Consider the following 22312-nt stretch of genomic DNA (forward strand, 5'->3'; position numbering starts at 1 on the left):
TGTCTTTAATAATACTACGAGCAAGATGTGTGTGATTTCAATTCGCTAGATACATCTTTGATTTTTCCGGATAAAAAGTAGCCTATATAAGTACCTTAGTTGATTCAGGATAAACTTATTAGATAATATGTCCATTCCATTTATTCCAACCGAATCGGTCGGGTTATTGTGGCGTGAAGGAGTAAGAAATATTTTTATTTTATTTCATTTTTTTATCCAAACATTCAAACTTTTACTTGTATAATAATATTACTTTCAGAATATAAAATACACTATAATGAAGCTAAAGGTTCTGATTAACGCCGCTCTGGTGGTTTGCATGTCAAGAGAGAATACTTGACCTTTGCGTTGTATAGGTGCGTAAGTACCTGCTGAAAAAACAAATTAAAATGGACTATAATTTTAACGAGCGCGCAGGCAGACTTGTCAGTATTCTACTCTTATTTAATTTGAATGCTTATTACATAGGAATTAAAATTATAACCGTATAAAGGTCTAACTATATGCCTTGCATATGAGAAAAGAAATTATAGAAAATTCTGTTATAAAGAAATAGCTACCAAAGGACTTTGAAGATTTCATACAATCAAGTTTAAAAGCCAAGAACTTCACTTTCACTTGCTACTATTTACCTACTTTCTTCTTAGTTCCTTTAAGGCCTAAGACATTAAAAACGCGTAACGACAGTGAGGCGCGATGGCGATATTGTGTAAAGCGACAGACTCCTAGATTATAATATGACATAAAAGTGCATAAAAGCATCCGCCACAGAAATCCGTAGAAGTGTAGAAGCGTTATATGCACTGTTGCCACACCGTTAAGCAGTTAAGTACCCATTATAGCACTTTATTGTAAGAGTAAACCTATCTATTATGATACCGCTAGAGTTTAATTAACATTGCTTTGTATTGATACATACCATATAAACTTACTACTATATACTTATATAGAGTACCATACAAATATGTACGAATTGCTCAAAAACGGCGACACGCTGTTCCAGTATAAAAGATAACTAATACCATTTCTATTACTTTCTGTGTTTACACTTCTGTAGCATCCACATTGTGGATTGAGTGACATGCGTCACTGCTGACGTGCGTCGCTTTGAACGCGCATTGTTTTTCCAAGCCCTTATAGCCATGGCTGTTAGTACCAAGTCAAGCTTAATCGTATAATTATTAATTCTAGCGTTACAATTTAATTGGGAGCTATAGCTAACTAATATTGAAAGTGCTGTGAACAGTATTTAAATATTAAATTTCTAAGGATGAAAATTTGTTACGAAAACTCTGAGTTCTTGGACATTGTTATTAATTGTAACGCCTTTGTTATAAATCTGCTTTATCAGTAACTTTGAAGTCTCTTAATTTTCATGATATCAAGTATCAATTTGGAGATAATTTTATCTACTTAGGTAAATTCTTATACTCATATATTTTGGCTAGCAAATCGCGCTAGAAATTTAACTAATGGGATTAGGTAGATCATGTGGGCCGTGATCCCAGATGACTTGTGAGGAAATTGCTTCTTTCTGGACTCCTCACAATCATTAACGCAGCCTAAACTATAAACTGTAATTTTTAACATTTATCAAAGAGGTAAAATTGATCATTTTGTGAGTTTGTAGGGTGTAATCTCCGAAACTAATGATCCGATTCCGGCCCAATAATATCCGATAATAGCTACATATTATCTTCAAATTCTATAGGCTATAAATTATATCACTACAACAAAGTCACGGCCAAAAATTAGTATTAAATAAAACAGATAAGTAGGCAAAATGCCATCTTTTTAATAGACCTTCAAATAACAGGCAGTGGTGTCGATCAGGTCATTTGTTTACCACTAGACAGTTTATGGTCGTGTAAAAATGGAGAAGTAGCCGCTGGTACGAAGATTTATAGCTTTAGTCAACGTTACGGTATATAATTGGCCGAGCTAAAAGTGGTTTGATATGCAAATTGCTCGTGTCATAACTGACTTATTAAAGAGTGGAGGACAAACTCTACGAGAAAATGTTTGTGATGACCCTCGGGAAATACGCAAAAATTCTAAATTAAAGTTTCAAAATAGTTTATAAATTGGACCAACTTGAGAGAACTCATACTAATGTTATTAAAAACATTAGTTTTTAATCCCCGACCCCAAAAAGAGGGGTGTTTATAAGTTTGATGTGTGTATCTGTGTATCTATGTCTATGGCATCGTAGCTCCGACTAAACTAAACTAATGAACCGATTTTAATTTAGTTTTTTTTTTTGTTTGAAAGTTGGCTTGATCGAAAGTGTTCTTAGCTATAACCCAAGACAATCGGTTCGAAAGTTATCAGCTCTTTTCTAGTTACTATAACTTTCACTTTCGGGGGTGTTATAAATTTTTAATTTACACTTGTTGTTCCTATTATTAGGTAGGTATATTACAATCGAAGAATTTCATTAGTGAACATGTTGTATGGAGCTTATGGAAGCGATTCGCTTTGCATTTAGCCGCCCACAAGATAGTATAATTACTTGTTAAATCATATAGTATTATACATTATACATCACACTTCACACTTATATAACTATAAGGTCGAAAGTGTGTGTGTGCGTATGTGTGTCTGTTTGTTACTTTTTCACGCAAAAAATACTGGATGGATTTGGCTGAAATTTGGAGACATAGATTATACCTACCCTGGATTAACACATAGGCTACTTTTGTCTTGAAAATCGAAGCGTTCCTATGGAATTTTTAAAAATCTATATCCACGCGAACGAGGTCGCGGGCATCAGCTAGTTTTACATATTTCACATTCACATATTATTTACATGATATTGAATCGAAAGGTCATCAAACGAATAGCTTCTCTGTCTAGCCACCTCTTTTAATTTTAACTAATAAAAGTCATACACACATACATACTACATAAATATGTAGTAAGTATACATAATAATATTTCACGTTTCAAAAAGAGTAACTGCTCAGTTTCTGGCCAGTTCTTTTCAGTAGAGTTTAGTTTCCTAACGGATGATACATTATGACGATATGAGATATGATAAGTGACACAGCTTGTCCTACAGAGTTATTTGAGTTTGTTTGAGTTTCAGTACACATTTTCCAGTGCCAACATTTATGTCAAAGGGCCAATATGTGAACAGGTAGGTAAGAGTACTTACATAGTAGAGCAATGAAGTTATATTTTATAGATCAAACGAAACTCGCTAACAGCCCCGCTGGGAGGGCAATTTGTTCAATAATATCCAACGATGATCGGCACTTCTTCATGTAAATTCGTACTCCAATAAAGTAAATTCTTTTAAAAGCAAATAAATCAAATAGGTACTTAAAATCTACGATTGGAATGGTCTATTTATGAAAAATCGATGATCCTCACGACTTTATCTGCATGAATTTATCTATGTTATTCAGAATTCCGTGAAAACTCTTTGATTTTCCGGGACAAAAAAGCCTAGGGATATTTCGGTAGGTATCAAAAATCAAAACCGGTGTCTAAAGGTAACAAACGGACAGAATGACAAAATTATTTTCGAAACGTACACTTTGTTCATTCATTCATTCATTTGTTTGTTTATTACGTTATTTTTATAAAAGTACAATATGAATATTATAGATAAGTAATTCTAAGTAAATAAGGTGTCTGGGTGAAACGTGTGTTGAGTGGTTTTGGGATTTGTGTGGTGCTGCGTGGTGGTGATGCGTATATCTTGCTTGGTGGCTGGCTTTTCCTGCATGTTTAGCAGTGGGAGGGCGGGCGGTGCATATTGCATGCTGCATGTTGCATCATACAAAGTCTGGTTTAGCGGATTATAGCAAATTAAGCTTTTGGTTCCTTGGACTTCCTCAAAGTAACGCCTGCTTCTATACAACATAATATAAGTAGTTCTGTTATTTTGTTCTAGTATATACGTGTGAACGGTTTGTGTATTTCTTGGTGTTTGAGCACGTAAATTAATGATCTGTCCTACTTATCGATGGTTCTACGCCTGATCTTCCTCGTCACCGGTCGTCCGGGATTGCAGATCCATTGAACTATGATAGACTTGAGGGATTAGAGAGTGCACCTGCATTTTCAGTGAAAGCCTAGTAGTTAGGGTCTCTAGGGTAGGTAAATCTAGGGTGCTGGGTTCAATCCCGGACCCCTAATTTTTCGAAATTACGTGCATTTTAAGAAAATAAATATCACTTGCTTTAACGGAAAAAGCATGCCTAAGAGTTCTCCATAATGTTCTTAAACATGTGTGAAGTCTGCCCATTTGCATTTGGTCAGATGGTTGGTTGATGGGTTGGATGGCCAAACCCTTCTTATTCTGAGTGGAGACCCGGGCTCAATAGTGAACTTTCGATGGGTTGATCATGGTGATGATATCTGCTGTATAAGATACTCGGCCATAATTGGCCATCATGGCCAAAATTCGGTGAGGAGGTCGGTATATAACAGCCTTTAAAAACAAATTCCGTAAAGCTTGTGGTCCCACGATTATTATTATGTAAGTATGTATCTATTCGCTCCGACAATTCCCGAGGCCTTGGCTCGTTGGTGACAATGAACGCAAGTCACAAGCTAAATATACCACGACGTCCCACCTGCGGCCGGGTTTCAACTCAGCGTCAGCTGTTTATTCTACGTATTGGCTCTTAAACGATTTCCTCAAACGCGACCTTTAATTTTTAGATGACTGCAGATTGTCAGCCTTCCGGATTGACGTCGGGAATTCACGAGGCGAGAGTTTTGTTTTTTATTAATTTGCGTTTCACGTCCAGTTGATCGACGATCATTCGTAGCTGTTACATTGTACAAGGCCTAGGAACTTGTCTTTGATGTTGTTCACGGGATAGATAGATTAAAAAGCTTTACTTAATAACAAATTCAGCTTTTATTATATTAATGATTTTATTAGGAATTATTAAAATCGATTTCATTTGGGATAAAATATCATAATTAACATAAACTTTTCAACTTTTCTTAACTTGTTTTCAAAATAATGTGATGTTATGTTATCCTTGTAATGTTATCCTGTGTGCGGTCTGTCTGTCCGTTTTTCTTATGATATCCTGGGATTGATTTCCGGGTCGGGCAAAAAATAAATGTTGAACCTTTCCGTCAAGAATTCTCATTGTGTCTGGGAGAGCATCGTAAAGCCGGCAGTTCTGCACCATATCTCTCTTCAGGCGTGTCCATTGAGAGTAAACCAGTAGAGAGTGCACCTGTGTTTGCGCACTTGTGCACTACATAAATAATAACTCCCGCGCAGATGACAAATCTCTGTGGGGATTGACCGCTGTGGACGAAATTCGGTCATTCGGTTCGGCCCAACCGTAAACAAAGGTTTATCAGATTATTTGACCGGATATACACGGGATTTACTTCTGATTGGCTTTTGGCTAATTGATACGTTAGTCGTGTTCCGATCTACTTATGATACAAGACCTACCTACTTAGAAATTATTATTGGATTGCAAACGAATAATCTTGTTAAGTATGTAGGTAAGTTGTTTCTGACATCTGTGGTATTTTATTCTTATGATTCAACGATTAATGTTAGACCATACACCTATTAGTAGAAAAAATTCCGAAACCGTAATTGACTCTTTCAAACTTGTGAAAGCTTACTTCTTAACATATTTTTATCTAATTTATTATTTTTCACTGTGTATATCAAAGATCTTTGAATATTTTGGCCTAGTAGCCCGCCAAATCATTTTTTTTACAAGATAGCGGCCTCGCATTAAAAAAAAGAAAATGGTGAACGGCTCCATACTAAAATATTCAAACCTCTTTTCACAATGTCAACGTTGAACACAAAACTTACTTTCTGTTGAATATCCTTGAAAACTATAATACTTACGTCTTGATGTTCAATTTATATTTGTGACAGTCTATCACGTTTTCGTTTTCGCAATGACGTGACTGAAAGTAATTTTAACTTGGCACTTTCTCCGACATTATGGCAGCGGAATAACAAAAGAAATTATAGTGATAGGTAGGTATAATAATTACACAGGTTTTTTTTTACAATAAAAAATACCTAATAAGATTTTGCTAATGGACAGGGCATCTTCTTCTTCTTCTCTCTGGGCTGATTTCCGCACTTAAACGTTTCCGTCTGTTGTGCGTGCGTTGCCCCTCCCCGCCGAAGTTAAGACAGGGCATATTATTATAGTTCGAAAAACCAATAGAACCTTGGAAGACCCCCAACAAGGTGGACAGGTACGATATCAAGCGAGTCGCTGGATTCAGGCGACGCAAAACCGTGGTATGTGGAAGTCCTATGTCCAGTTGTGAACGTCTATCGGTTGATACCTAATGATAATGATGAAAAAAATGTCTAAATTATCTTGAAAAAACTATCGTAAGCCGGTCTTAATACATAATATTATATTTATACTTATAGATAATTTGCTATTCTACAGATAACGCCTTCATATTTGGCTTTAACTGTAAAAACAATACATAATCCAATTTCTTGGCCATTTAGATATTGTGGTTAAAGCTGACCACAAAGGCGGATAATAAGGCTGTCGTGTGGAATGTGTTAGAACAATGCACATCATAGATTCTGAGCATTCGCATACCTACATTCTCACCTTTACCAGTTTATGAGAAGGTACATCTCAGATACCGTTCTACTAGAGATCCGCAGTTTTGTAAAACTGTCCAAGCTATAGAATATCCTAATAATGATCCATACTAATATCACTACCCATATTATAAATGCAAAAGTGAGTTTGTTTGTTTATTGGTTTATCCTTCAATCACATCACAATTCACAACGGAGCTACTTTTTATCCTCGAAAATCAAAGAGTTCTCACAGGAATTTTGAAATTCCAAATCCACGTGGACGAAGTCGCGGGCATCAGCTAGTTATAAAATAATACGAAAGTATTCATGTCAGTCCGTTTACTAGCTTTAGGTTTTTGGCGAAAGGCACAGAGATGGTTTGCATCCCAGGGAAGAATAGGTAGGTATTATTCATGCTTTTGTCCCGAAAAATAAAAGAGTTCCTAGGCTAGGCTTCCAAAAGAATTCACGTGGACGACGTCGTAGACGACTAGACTGTACTAGAGGGATAGGGTAACCTCAAATAAGTCGCGTTTCTAAAAGGAGCTGTCTGTCTAACTTGTCTCTGAAAGTATAAAACTGACTTGACTGAAGCTGACATGTCTGAAAATCAGCTGTTTAATTTTAATTACAATTTTAAGTAAATTTACATTTAAATAAGGCTACAATTATTGTAAAACAACTGTAATCAAAGTGTATTTTGTGATAAATCATAATTTCAATACCGATCTACTGCCAACCAGCACCAGTGAGACGGACTTGTGAGCGGTGTGACGTGATTCAATAACCTATAACGGACTTTTACCGGGGGAGTATCTGTTATTATTTTATACAACTTATTCAGTAATCCAACACTCCCTACACGATAGGTATTCGTACATACTCGAGAATCTCGAGACACGTCCCTCCACACACTTAGGCAAAACTTGTTCTCACTTTGCTTGACTTACAGTGGAAGTGAAGTTGAAGAATGATCTGTACAGTCTGTACCTACTGCCCCAGACAAAACTAACATTCCACTGTACACATAATGATTACAGTACGACATAGTCCACCTGAGTTAGGTATAAATAGTTATTAGGCATAGTGTAAGTCTGACTAAATTTTCCTATGGCCTCTTTATTTGTGTTTGCATCAAGTACCTACTTATTACTTGTTTAGTTTATTTTATGATATAGGTAATAAACCTAGTCAACATACCAGGAAACTAATTTTAACTTTTCTTCCTAGTCTATTAACTTATCTCACTTTTGTTATCTCGCTGTCTCTCATCCTCTCTCTGCTAGACTCCTAACACTTTCCATTTCCTTCACTTACATATATCTATTGGTGTGTTTCAGGTATATAGTACAAGATGGCTCCTATGTTCACCAGAAAAGCTGCCGCTCTTGAAGAACAACAGAAACTGAAAAATGCTTTACACGAAATAAAATCACTGAAACAATTAAATACCCAATTACTGAAGGAACAAGATGAAAGTGAAGCTGAGATGAGAATCATTATTGCTAGGAACTCACAGTTAAAGTCTGAACTTGCAAACCTGCACAACGCTCATACTTTGTTATCAGAGGAGCGCGACCAACTTCAGTTGGCAGTAGGGTCGTTCAATCAGTGCATACAAACTTATGAAGAGGCTCTGGGAAAGATATCTATGTTAGAGGATGAATTAAGCCAATCTCAACAGTTAATTTGTGACCTTCAGTCACAAATAGCAAGTTATGAAACACAAAAAACAAATAACTTGTATGATGAGCTGCTTGCTTCATCCTCAACAGCACCAGTGTTGACAATTGACCTGACCTGTGACAGCCCTTGTGCTGCTAATAATAAGCCACATTCAGAAACTATCCATTTAAATAGTCACAAAAAAATTAAAAAATACATTAAAATTGGTAAATTAATTAAAAAAACGAAAAAATTAATAAAATTTCAGAAATTATGTAATAAAAACATTAGGCTTAGGAAAGAACGTTCAGATTTATTAAATAAGCTCAATACATATTGTTCCTCACTGCAAGAGATGAGAGTTCAATATGAAACTGACGTTCGGAGTCTTAATGAGGAGATTCTAAAACTGGAAAACTCCTTGAAAACAGTTACTTCCCAGTACGAGCTGTCACAGAAACAGGTCGGTGAGCATATACTGGCCGCTGATGAGCTGTTAGCCTTAAGTAATTATAATATAGATCGTCTTGACTCTCTGATTAATAGATGTGAGTGCTCAAATAAGGTTCCGGACGAAATGCCAGTGGACAGTCAGTGTATAGGACAACAAAAAGGCTGTGAAAACAATGGTTCCTCGTTACATTGCCCTCAGCGGAAAACATTTGTTGTTTCAGATGGATTGGGAAAAGACTTTGGTCATTTAATAAGTAATAAATTACATCAAACAGTGATCAACATATGTAACCCAGGGGCACCATATGAATATATAATTGAAAATGTAAAAGGCTGCTGTTTAGATAAATATAGTACAGTTGTCTTGTTGATAGGTGACAGCATGCAAATAACAAAAAAACAAATTTTAAGAAGTTTTGCATACCTATTGGACCTACAAGAAAATACGGGTTGTAAATTCATATTGTGCACTTTTCCTTACTCTTGCACTTTAACCCCAGCACAAAATAGGTATGTCTATAAACTCAACATGCTTATTAATAATTTAAGTTTTGGCCATAGGGATTATATTCACATAATAGACACGAATAATTTTATAAAAAAATTTTCACTGACAAAGGATACAATGTACTTGCCCCTTAGTTATAAGAAACAAATAGCTACCTTGGTAGCTTGTAATATACAAGACACAGCTATTTTTAGCTTGAGTTCTTTTGAAAACGGTACATGTTGTACTAATAATATAGACCTAATTAGTAATACTACTAATTCCAGTTTTTTTACGTTGGATACAAACTATTATAATAGTTTGGATACAAATAGTTGCATGGACACTACTGTAAACAGTAATAAGATTTTAAACTAAGTAGTGCGACAACAGATAAGCTATGTAAAATCAATCTTGTACACCAAAATATTCAGGGCTTATCTGGCAAGGAACATGAGATAGAACTATTTATTAAAAAATTTGATATTGACATCTTATGCCTCACTGAGCATTGGCTCAATAGTTATCAATTAATAGTAAATTTAAAACATTATCAATTGTCAAGTGCGTTCTCTAGAAAGAAAGCTATACGCGGAGGGTCTTTAATATTAACCCGCAACAATATCAATTATAAAGAACGGAAAGACATTGTTAATCTTTCATTGGAACGCACTATTGAGCTGTCCTGTGTTGAGCTGGAGCGCTATATTGTCGTCTGCGTGTACCGACCCCCCTCAGGTGACTTTGTTCTGTTTGAGGACGTTATGGAAGAGGCCTTGAGGCGGATATGTAGGTCATCAAAAAAGATATTAGTTTGTGGAGACTTCAATATTGATATTTTGCTTCACACTTCTTTTACTGACAGATTACTCAATTTATTTAAAAGCTTTAATTTACAGAAAATTTTCAATGAACCAACACGGATAACTGCAAATTCAGCCACTTGTATAGATAACATTTTCTGTGACTGTAAGATTGTCGCAAAATCGATCATGACGAATCTAAGATCCGATCACTGTGGACAAATGATATCTGTTCCCAGTGATAATCAAGACATAACAAAGTTAATAAAGTATAGGCCAGTAACCACTAAAAAGGTAAAGCAGTTCAAACTAAAGGTTTTAACTGCTTTACCTAAACTTGACTTTACTCAGGGTGGTCCGGATGAACACTATAATGCTTTTTTTGATCTCATAAACTCTCAATTTAATTCTACCTTTAAAATTGTAGAAAAAAAACTGTTTAAAAATCTTAAATTTAGTGACTGGGCTACTGTTGGCATCTATAAAAGTAGAAATAAGTTGTTCGACTTGTATGCAGAAAAACAATATAACTACACTCCCACATTTGTTGAATATGTAAAAAATTATTCAAAATTATTCAAAAAGGTTTGCATACAAGCAAAGTCACTGTGCATAAAGCAAAAAATTATTAATTCTGATAATAAAATTAAAGCAGCTTGGGATATCATCACGGATGAAACTGGGAAACAAAAAGTGCATAACAATAAATTGGAGCTAAAAATTAATAACCGTATTATTGACTCCAATATTGAAATTGCAAATACATTTGAGAATTTTTTCCAGAACATTCCAGTCATCACTACTAGTTCCCTTAGCTCTTCACCAACAGAAGCCTATGATCTTCTCAGGGCCAATGTCACTGAATGCGGTGTGTTGTTTAGGTTTGAATACGTTACTCCATATGACATTGTTAAAGTGTTCAAATCTTTACAAAGCAAAAAAACCGGAGATCTGTGGGGAATATCAGTAAAAATAATTAACAATATTATTGATATTATTGCGCCATATCTAGCCTTAATTTTTAATGAGTCTGTGGATACAGGCGCTTTTCCAGATCTCATGAAATGTAGTAAATTGATACCTCTTTTTAAATCGGGTAGCAAAAGTGACCCAAACAATTACAGGCCAATTTCAATTTTGCCAACACTGAGCAAGATATTTGAGAAAATCATGCTCAACCAACTGCTTCAGCATTTCAATTTAAATAAGCTACTCCATTCTGAACAGTATGGCTTCACTAAAGGTCGATCAACAACCGATGCGGCCGCAATGCTGTTAAAGCATATATTCAATGCGTGGGAGGGGTCACAGAATGCCATTGGTATTTTCTGTGATTTATCCAAGGCATTTGATTGCGTTGAGCACGAGACTCTTTTAGTTAAATTGAGCCACTATGGAATCAAAGACACTGCGCTTGGTCTCATTGCGTCCTATCTTAGTGATCGTATTCAAACAGTATGTGTGAATGATGTGAAGTCATCCGGATCAGCCTCACTAATGGGTGTTCCTCAAGGCTCTATTCTAGGTCCTTTCATGTTCTTAGTATACATAAACGATTTACCATATGTAGTCCAAAATATTTGCGATATCGTACTATTTGCTGACGATACGTCTTTGATTTTTAAAGTCGATAGAAATAAGGACAATTTTGACGATATAAATGGTGCCATATCTCAGGTAACTCACTGGTTTACTGTAAATAATCTACTTTTAAATGCAAAAAAAACTAAGTGTATTGAATTCGCACTGCCCAATACCAAGAACACAAGTAACATTAATTTAATGATAAATAATGATATTTTGAAAATGGAAGAGACTACTACATTTTTGGGGATAACCTTAGATGCGAAGCTGCAATGGGGCACCCATATATCAACTCTTGCTGGCAAACTAAGCTCTGCTGCTTACGCGGTTAGAAAGATTCGACAATTAACTGACGTGGAGACCGCAAAGATAGTATATTTTGCTTATTTTCATAGTATTATGTCTTATGGAATCTTAATATGGGGTAGAGCGGCAGATATTGGGAGAATTTTTGTATTACAAAAAAGGGCAATACGCGCAATTTATAACTTAAAACCACGCGATTCACTTCGAGAAAAATTTAAGGAAATAGGTATCCTTACCGTAGCCTCTCAATATATTTACAACAACATAATTTTTGTAAGACAAAATATTCTTAGTTACAAGAGGGTTGGTGATCTACACAACAGGCTGACTAGACACCGTAACAGGCTTGCGACTCCTACGCTCCGTCTCAGGAAGGTCCAAAAGTCATTTGTGGGAATGGGTATAATCTTCTATAACAAAATTCCTCAGTCAATTTTGGACTTGCCTTTACACAGGTTCAAAAAATCTATTAAAAATATGCTCTTGAGAAAAGCATATTATACTATCGAAGATTATGTAAATGATAAAAAAGCGTGGATTTGAACTTCGATTCGCTCCAGCAATGCGCAGGACTTCAATTGCTTTTATACATGGCATAATATTGTATATCAAATCTTTGAAAAGAGCAACCGCCGAGTTTCTTGCTGGTTCTTCTCGGTAGGAAAGGCATTCCGAACCAGTGGTAGATGCTTTTGACGATTCGAAAGAACTTGTAAAAGTCTAATTGAATAAAAACATTTTGAATTTGAATTTGAATTTAAAAGCTCCTATGGAATTTTTCAAAAACCTAAATCTCATCATCTAGACAATTTATTTATTTCTCTATCTACACAATTTATTTTGAAACAAAATACGTATTTCCGTTACGTAGACAATAAAAAAGCCTTCAGCAGCAGCTCTTGTGGAGTTCCAATTTGATGTCACAAGAGCTCTCCAATTTTAGAACGTATGTATTGATCGGAAACCTCTACACAGGTTAGCAGATTAGATAGGTACGCTTGCAAACAATCACAATAGGCCGAGATCACATAAGTACATAGATAATGGCATACAGGAGTAATTACATACGTGAAATAACGAATAAAACTGCTGGTAAGACAACAGTTGGTAATAATTAATTGGTACGTATCGGCATAATGAAGACCGGACATATTAATGTTACCACAAAACTCTTAATAGTACCTTATGTTGCAGGGTTGTACCAAAGCTGGGCAGTTGTCAAAGCATACGTAGGGCATGGTTACATTTGTGCCCTTGCCCCATTCGGGCACAATTGCCCTGTCACAGTATGACCCTGCCCATGTACGGCGTGAATAAATCTGCTAAAATAATGAAATCTGCTTAAATCAGAAAGTTAAAATGTATTATTTAAATTATAGCCCGCATTTTTTGCAAGCACTTAGAAAGTAGGTATTTATTATTGAAAACTTTGAAAACTTCCCGCATATTATAAAAGGTAAGTTAATTTGTAGGTACTCGGGGAAATAATGTAAGCACTCTTAAGAGTCACTCTTTTGTTTTATACTTGTTTAAAAAGCAATTTTGTAAGTGCATTAATGTTTCATTTCATTTTACCTTGCTAAAGTCTAAGCCACGATTTTTCTTTGAGCTCCGCGAATGTTTCCCGCAGGAAATTGAGTCTTATTATAAATTCCGTTCTCAGGATTAGGGAATTCAGCCAATTTACGATAATAATCTTTAACTCAAAATACATTGTACCTACTTCTTTAACCGTCTTCTTTATTCTTAAACAACTAGGTAATCGCGTTTTATGGAATCATCTTCGCATTCACGGCGTTTCTGCGTTCCTGGTCCTGGGTTCAATTATTAGTTTGGTCAATTTCCTGTATTTACTCGGATCTGCCCTGATAAGTAAGTACCTAGTTGTTTTCCGTTGTGGCTTGTTAGAACTTAGAAGTACTGTCAAGCAATATGCATCATCTTATTGATACAGAGCCTTCATCCTAGAGATAGACATAATATAATTAATAATTGGTCATAGCACACAATCATCAACTCGGAAAGAAATCCTAACCCTATCAACTCGAGCTGTCCAGTATTCTTTGTATGAAACTTCTTACTGCAAGGCACACTAATCAGAAAGTTATCGCAACCCCCTGTCCTCGGGACAAGCTAAAAACCGCGGTGTAGTGCGTGGTTAACTTGCAGTTCCCGCGCTTACGTCTCTTCATACCCGAGCGTCCGAGACCGTACGAGAGCGTTGTTCTCTTCGTCCACGCTTGCCCCTCTCACCACTCCTGCAGCCTGCCTGCTGTAAGTGCAGCCGCGTCGCGTCGCCTAGCCAGCCGAGTCGATGTACCGGAGCTGCTGATCTGCTTTTACAGGAGGTTGACGCTTGGTTGACGGCGAGGCGAAAGGCGATACGATGACGCTCTCTTTCCGGGTTAATATTATGTGCGCTAGGACCTATAGACTATTTTTTTTAACCCCCGACCCAAAAAGAGGGGTGTTATAAGTTTGACGTGTATATCTGTGTATCTGTCTGTGGCATCGTAGCTCCTAAACTAATGAACCGATTTTAATTTAGATTTTTTGTTTGAAACGTGGCTTGATCGAGAGTGTTCTTAGCTATAAAAGCTATAGCCAAGAAATTCGGTCCAGCTGTTTGAAAGTTATCAGCTCTTTTCTAGTTACTGTAACCTTCACTTGTCGGGGGTGTTATAAATTTTTAATCCTAGTTCCTATGGATTTTTCAAAATCTAAGTCCACGCGATGAAGTCGCGGGTGTTATCTACTTGTAAATATTATGTAAATGAACTGATAGGTTATTATTTAAACCCATAAAGACTTCTAAAATATTCAATTGTAAAATTCTTCTTTTCTCTGAGCCTCGCAATGTTTTCCTCTGAAAATTGACTGTTATCATTAACCCCGCCGTCTTGAAAAGGGAACATAATCAATTTTTAAATAAAAGACTTGCGCTATAAAAACTCATTTTCATACTCAATTGTCTCCATTTTAACCGTTTTTTGAAAGGAAAACGCTTTTAAATTAATAGCCATTACCAAAATTTGAATAAGTTGATCCGAATTTTATTTCTTTACAATAAGCAATCGAATTATTGGGTTTTATTCCGTTGTACGATAAAAACTATTTATTCGACAAAACCTTTTGTGTTTATTCAAATGTATCTTCTTTCAATAAACTCATTATTATCATCACCATCATTATCACATTGCCGGTCCACCACTGAACACGGGTCTCCTCTCAAAATGAGAAGGGGTTAGGATATGTCCATAATCTAAAGTTTGGTACGATGCATTGGTTATAAATATTTTTAGTGTTTAACTTTCAAGGCTTTTGAGTTTCAGTTATTATCTGATAAATAACCACAGAATCTAGAAAATCAGACGCTACGCATCTGGCATATCGTCTAAAATGACTAAATTTAGATAGAGTTCAGTATACCACTGATGATGAACAAATTCATCATAAAAAATTGACGCTTCTTTTTGTTTTGGTTAACAGAATAATATGTAGGTAAGTACGTCTACATTAGGTAGTGGAGATAAAGTTCAGTTTACTTTGTAATACTTTAGTAATATGCCTTCGACCTCAGTGCCTGCCATCTTGCTGATAACCAGCCGTAGTCAAAGTCTTCTCTAATCATCGATGGTTCTAATAGACTAGACTTGAGTCAATACTGTAAATGCTATCTGCTAAGCTAACATGAGTTCCTTCTCTATTAAATAAACCTGCATTTTAATCGTCAATTTTCCCTAAATTTTGTGGGTATTACAAGTTGAACGTTTCTGATTTATTTGGGTTAATAGGCCGTAACCAGAGATATGTTCTAAATTATTACGAGTAGCAAACCCCACGACATCTAGTATGCTTGTGACTAATTTTTTTTTAATTTAAGTTACATTTTTTTTGAGTATTACATAACCTACACACAGACATTAAAATGTGTATTAGTTCCAAGTTTAAATTTGTATTAATAATATTTTATCTTATAAGATTATTATAGTATGGTATAGTATTATTTACTCTTAGGGTTACTATACGCTCAACACAGTCGGGCGGTAGAAATGGGGTGTAGGTTTTCAGAACTCATGCTCGGTACGGCTTTAAGCGATGAAATCGGGCACGCAATCAAACGAAAATGCATGAAGTGCTAAAAGCTAAACGGAGCTCGAAGCTCAAACAAACCCGGGCAGGTTTGCCTTTCGAGTGAGCTGAATGAAATCCGAATACATTACATAGGAACTACATCAGATCGGTTGTGTTCTTTCTTTCATAAAAAGTTCAGCAAGATGGACCGACGATATAAAAAGGTGGCGGGAGGACTGAGGACCAAGTATGGTGGCGCTCTTTGGAAAATGGATAATATGTTCGGAAATGAACGTCCGCAACTGAAATGGAGATTACGACGAAGATCATGATACAATGTGCTGACCCGACTAGATATGCTTACAGCAACCCTTACGGTAACTGTAACAGTGGCGTCTGACTCGACGTCAAACCGCTTGGTGCAAAAACGTGCGATTTTGTATGAAGGTTTCTTCATAACAAAGACTTAGGAAGTATTTTCAAAAATTCTGAAGCCTTATCATTTGCTATCTAACTCACCTTGGATTAGGTAGATTAAAAAAAAAGATTCCGACGAATTGAGAACCTCCTCCTTTTTTTAAAGTCTGTTAAAAATATCACTGAGACGTTACAGCCTCTAATAATATAACAACTCTCTCGCCGTAATATACAGAGGCGTATATTTTTAAACACAAGTCTATAATGCTGTGCAATTTTTCAGAAGTAAGTCGCAGAAAAAATCTAAATAAAATTATTTGGGACACGTACTTTTTAATTTGCAATTTCTGAAATTCCAGTGTGTTTTTCTATACTTACTATACTAATTAATGAACATTTACTCAGTTGGTGTTCGTAATTTTATAAAGATTTACAGAATAAAATATTATATAATTTATTTTTATTATATTATATATTATAATTTATTAATTAACGAAACAGTTTTTGTTTCACATAAAAGCAACATCTTCTAACGTAACTGATAAAGTCTGGATTCTCGTAATATGTATCACACGCATTTTTAGAACACAATAAATTATTTTTAACGCGTGTTTTATTATGAATGTGTGAAAATATTACTCCGTACACGTAAAATCTGCGACTCTATCTACTTACAGATAATCTTAGGATAAAAGTTGTTATTTATTGGTTTCTGTATTTATATTTCCCAACGTTTTTCTTATAATCCATAACTCAAGAGCCACTTTAGTTTTAATGCGACGTCCCCCATCCCATAAGGAGTTTACTGCGGATGATTTTAGTAGATAGTTAAATTAAAGGTTTAATATGTTTTTTATCGTTTACTAAAGCCGAGATGTAAAAGTTAAATCAGGGTTTTTTACTTTTATATTTATTAAAAAAATGTAAATTCACTCTACTAAGAATTAGCTGGCTTACATAAGAAATTAGGTTTTGAGGGGTTTTTAATGGATATTACCTTCAGATAAAAACTTTTGCGAACTTCTATCTTCGCGCTTTACTAAAATACCAGAGATACGAGTAGGAGCGACAAGACTGCATGGAGTCGTGGCGATCGTATTTTTTTCTATGGCCTATCTATTTGAAGTTCGGATGATTAGACTTCTTTCTGAGATACATTGGACATTATATTTGGCACACTAGATGATGCCTACGACTTTTTTCGAGTGGATTTTGATCTTTTCTTTATTCTAAAGGAACTCATTGATTTTCACAAAACAAAACAGTAACACGAAACAACCAATGTCAAATGGTCAAAAATTAACTAATCCATCCCCGGGATGCAAGCTGTATCAAATTTCATCAAAATCGGTTAAACAGATGGGCTGTGAAATGCTTACAGATAGAAAGACACATTTTCGCAATTATAAAATTAAGTATGGCTTGTCCATATTATTGCATAACATAGTTAAACCAAATAGATAATAGAACTTTTGTACATTGTTTGAATGTTTTAGACATTGTATACCTTACATTTTTTAGTTCATTCAAGCTTTAAGTTGAAGTGTAAATTTGAATAAAATTTTAAGCGAGTAGGTAAGTTTGAAGAAGTAGATAATTCAAAATGCAAATCGGAGACTGTCTCTCAACTGCACCGAGTAAACTCGAGCGTCCTAGAAATGCAAATATGGTTTTAAACAACAAAAATTATCTTTAGTATCATGAAACGTTAGAAAGGTCAAGAGTGTATAATGTTGTATGCTAAAAACCCCTATATTTTTAACTACTTCGAACTTTCGAAGCTTTCTCTTCCGACCGTGTGTCAAATATTTATTATATTATTAAGTACATATATTCATGAAATGCTAGCTTAATTAATGTGCATAGTGTACACAGTATAAGTTGATTTCCTATAGTACTCAGTGCTAATATTATATCTTACATATTTTGAACAATTTATTACCAAAATAATATCAATTATATCAGACTAAAGTCCATGATAAGAAATAATGTACCTACCTACGATTAAATTAACAAAGAATTTCTATTCCAAAAACAATTAAGAATTTCATAAAGAAGAAAAGTAAAAGAAATAAAAAACTAATTCGATAGTAAAACGAGTAGGTAAACTTTAATTAAGCTGAAAGTTTTATAACATTCAAGACTATTTTCCAATTCCTACCTATTAAAAAGTGCTGTATTTGAACATAACAAATTATTGTTTTATTGGCTTAAAACTTTAAGCCCTAAGAAAATCGTCAAATTATTTTACAAATACAGCATAAGAAGAGATCGGTATTTCAAAAATCTAAGTTAACACTAAGTACCTACTTAGTGTTAACCGCGGTTTTAATCGCATGCAATTCGGGTAACTTGCATCTCGAATCTCGTGTACTTTTAGACGTTGATCGAACATGGTGCAGACGGTGCAGACTGCAAATTCTTGATAATTTTGCAGCCTTCCAAACTGTTAAATTTTCTTCTTTTTCTGTCTAGTAGTTTTTCGTGATCCATACTGATCCATACATAAATTTGTTATTAATGTACCTAATAAATATGAAGAAGAGATGACACAAGTGAAAATGTTTAACTAGCGAATCTAAAGAACTGGATTTAGATATGATATTTCGACGGCATTACACGAGTTAATGGTTTGTCAATTAAATATAACCACATGCATATAAATCGGATTACGTTTGGCATTGTAAAACTATTACAAAAATAATACACGATGTCATTGGACTTGGCACTGTCCGAATGTTTTTTATATAACTGCCATAACAGCCGGGCGCACTATGGCTTGGTGACAGATCAATAATAGCGCTGTTTTCATTCAAAATATTATGATATTTGTTTTAATAGCTATGGTGCACGATTCCGCCTACGTAACACAAAACCACGATATTCACGTGACACGAGATATTAGAATTGACCCATTGTAAAATCGGTCAATCTACAAACATTACATAGGCTAATATTATTGGTAGATGAGCAATAAAATAACTAGTAAAATAATGACCAAGATAGATAATGATAAAAGAAGTGTTGCTTTGTCTCAATATCAGATACTTCACTGGCACAGCAACCCAAAGAAATCAGTTTGCCTTCGGTACCAGTCATTAATTGTGCCAGTCAATGCAAAAAATAATGTAGAAGCTCGATCTTTCATTAGCGCCAGTAGAGGTCCTAAGAACTGTGCCTATAGTAAATTAGCTTTTAAGATAGGTCAACACTTTGTTATTGGTTGGGAAAGATTAATTTACATTGAAATTGAAGCTACTAGAATAAGTATGTTCTCTTTTCAACTAGAACATTTTTACAATAAAATTTAGATATATGTACGGTCAATTTATAGTTTTTCAAGCAATTTTGTTTCCAAACACCAAGATTTTTTTGCCTTTTGTCTACAGTAGCTCTTTACGACTTCATTGAAGTAGGGGTCTGTGTAGCAACACTACATTTTCCAATGCAGGGTTAATCATTGCAGAACCTTAGTAACGCAACTTTCCAAGCAATATAATTTAAGAGGGGTCTCTCCGTCACTTGCTCCATACAAACGTAGTTCCAATTTCATTTGAATATTAAGCAACCAAAGTCCATCAAATTTTGCAGACATATTCTGGAAAGTAATATATATGCCTGTGGTTTTCCAGATCTCTGTTAAAATATTCGGTTTCAAAGTTAAGCGGTCTTAAAAATTCATATACAAATCTTTGAGCCCCTGTAATTTTAAAACTACATATTTTTAGAAAAATATAAAACAGCACAGGCACAGATATTAGTTTCTAGAATATGTCTGCAAAATTTCATGGACTTTGGTTGCTTAATATTCAAATGAAATTGGAACTATGATTGTATGGAGTAAGTGACGGAGAGAGACCTGTTAATAAAGACAAAAATTCCTAATTAAAATAAATATATTAGGTATGTCCCAAATCAGTACAAAGATAAAATACCCTAATCCCATTCCTCTATGTAGCCAGCACTGGTGGTTTGGCCTTGTGAGCTTAAACAAAACTTATCCCGTTATTTTCTGCCCGCATCTCTTGCTATAAAGAGATTTGCATCATTAGCGTACTATCATACAGGCTACTTGTATAAGAGAGTATTTTAAGCACTGTTTATCTTCTTTTGATAGTTGACTATATGTATGTACGGAAAGATATTTTCATGAAACAGGAATATCACATCTATCGATTTTACAGAATTTCAATATATATATATATATATACATTATACATATTACATAGAGCCTGTTGAATATTATCTAGATATTAAGAGCTAATCTTCTAACGTTTGTTCTGATTTTTCAAATGTTCATAAATTGGTAGATAGTGTCTCCCGAAAAATATATATTCGAGTATATTCAGACTATGAAAAGTGTATTTTAAATTGCTAATTATTGTTTTGTAACAAACGATGCGAGAAAAAAAACCAGTTAAGACTTTTAACTCATTACTCAGTAGCCAAAAATACTTATGATTACAATAAGGTGCAAAAGAACCGGACATCTTGCTCTACTTTTCTTTGCCAAGTTATTAAATAAAGATACCTTTGAGTTTTCGGTTTTCCTTGAAACGTTTTTCGCATGATTAGAATCGAGCGACATTGGCATAACTTTTTTAAGCTTTTATTTTTAGAGCTATGTTTTGGCATAAATAATATAAATAGCTAATTAGCTAATTATAATTCATCAACGACGTAGTATCTTGAAGTCTTATTTTGTTCTTAGGTATCAGTTTCTATTACTTATATATTGTTTTCACCGTGGACTTGAAATAGTTTAAATGGTGAGTTCTACATGCAGCACGCATACACCACTGCATTGTATCGAGATAAATTTCTTTATTTCGAAAGCTTTGTCATCAATCCATTGCCAGACCACTATTAAGCACAGGTATCCTCTCAGAAAGGATTTTGGCCATAGTCCACCAAGCTGAGCACGCATTTGAAAAAATTATGGAGTATTTTCAGGCATGTAGATTTCCTCACGATGTTTTCCTTCGTCGTTAAAGGAAGTAATATTTTATTGCTTAAAACGCACGTGACTTAAATACTGCTCCATCATTGGTGAAAATGAATGGGCTAAACCCAGGATATAACCGAGGGTAAAAGTTACTATTTTATAGCCATAAATTTAAAACTTTTGTTTCTCTTTTAAATTGTTTGTCGCGAGCGATGTGAAACTTAAATGTCCTCATTATGAGCTAAATAAAAAGTAGGACGCTTGTCCCGTTAGCATTTAAATATAATATAATACTTATGTTTTTCTTTAGATGTATCTCCTTTACTCTTTCGTTTTACAATACCATTCAAATCCACGTTTTAGGTAAGTAGATAAAAGGCATATCCTGCTTCAGGTGAATTCTTTAGTTTTAAGTCACGCAGGCGACTTTACGCTCACATTAATTATGGTTATTCCTGTTGGTATTATACAGAGGGAATATTTGTTTGCTTGTAATCGATAAGCTCTTAACCTACTGAATCGATTTTAATAATTTTTCACCTTAAGAAAGCTACTTTATTCAGAAGCAACATAGACAGTAAATTTATTTGCTTTCTGATTTATAATCATGTATCAATTTTCCCCTCCAGATTTAATATGGACACCTTCAAGTCAAGAGTAATAGGCATCTTCTAGGCAAGATCATCACTTGCCACCAAGCCAAGCGTTAGCTTATAAAATTAAAAAAATAATGAAAATATCTATTCGGCCACCTACGAAACCAATGCTTCGAGTACGTAGCCAGTTTTGTGCAAAGTGTTATTCGTTTAGGATACAGACCTAGTGTATGGCAATTTTTTGTCGAACAACATAATATCGCTAATGTGTATTAATTTTTAGGTTCGATTTTGTGAATTAGCTAGCGGTTGAAAGGATCTTTTTAATGAGGGTCAGCATTTTCTTGTAAATATAATTTACATTCCAATTTAATTATATTCCAGAAGGCATAATTTAGCAGAAAATCTCATTATGGAAAA

At 34.8% G+C, this 22312-nt stretch overlaps 2 protein-coding genes across 8 annotated transcripts in view; one reads left to right on the forward strand and one right to left on the reverse strand.

The window, feature by feature from the left end:
• Positions 1 to 22312, reverse strand: part of LOC123867059 — a 185931-nt gene that overhangs the window by 162658 nt on the left and 961 nt on the right. The window lies entirely within an intron of this gene.
• Positions 7152 to 14224, forward strand: LOC123866732. Its single transcript, XM_045908410.1, has 2 exons — positions 7152 to 8792; positions 14030 to 14224. Exons 1-2 carry the CDS (start codon positions 7917 to 7919, stop codon positions 14222 to 14224), a joined length of 1071 nt encoding a protein of 356 aa, XP_045764366.1. The 5' UTR covers positions 7152 to 7916.

Source organism: Maniola jurtina, chromosome 7 (genome assembly GCF_905333055.1).
Source record: "Maniola jurtina chromosome 7, ilManJurt1.1, whole genome shotgun sequence".
Taxonomy (NCBI): Eukaryota; Metazoa; Arthropoda; class Insecta; order Lepidoptera; family Nymphalidae; genus Maniola; species Maniola jurtina.

Excerpts from the sequence above, each read along its gene's own strand:
- LOC123866732 (XM_045908410.1), top strand. The coding sequence starts at position 7,917 with ATGGCTCCTATGTTCACCAGAAAAGCTGCCGCTCTTGAAGAACAACAG. Across the intron at positions 8,793-14,029 it reads GATGTGAGTGCTCAAATAAG|TTCCCGCGCTTACGTCTCTT; the intron begins GTTCCGGACGAA and ends GTTAACTTGCAG.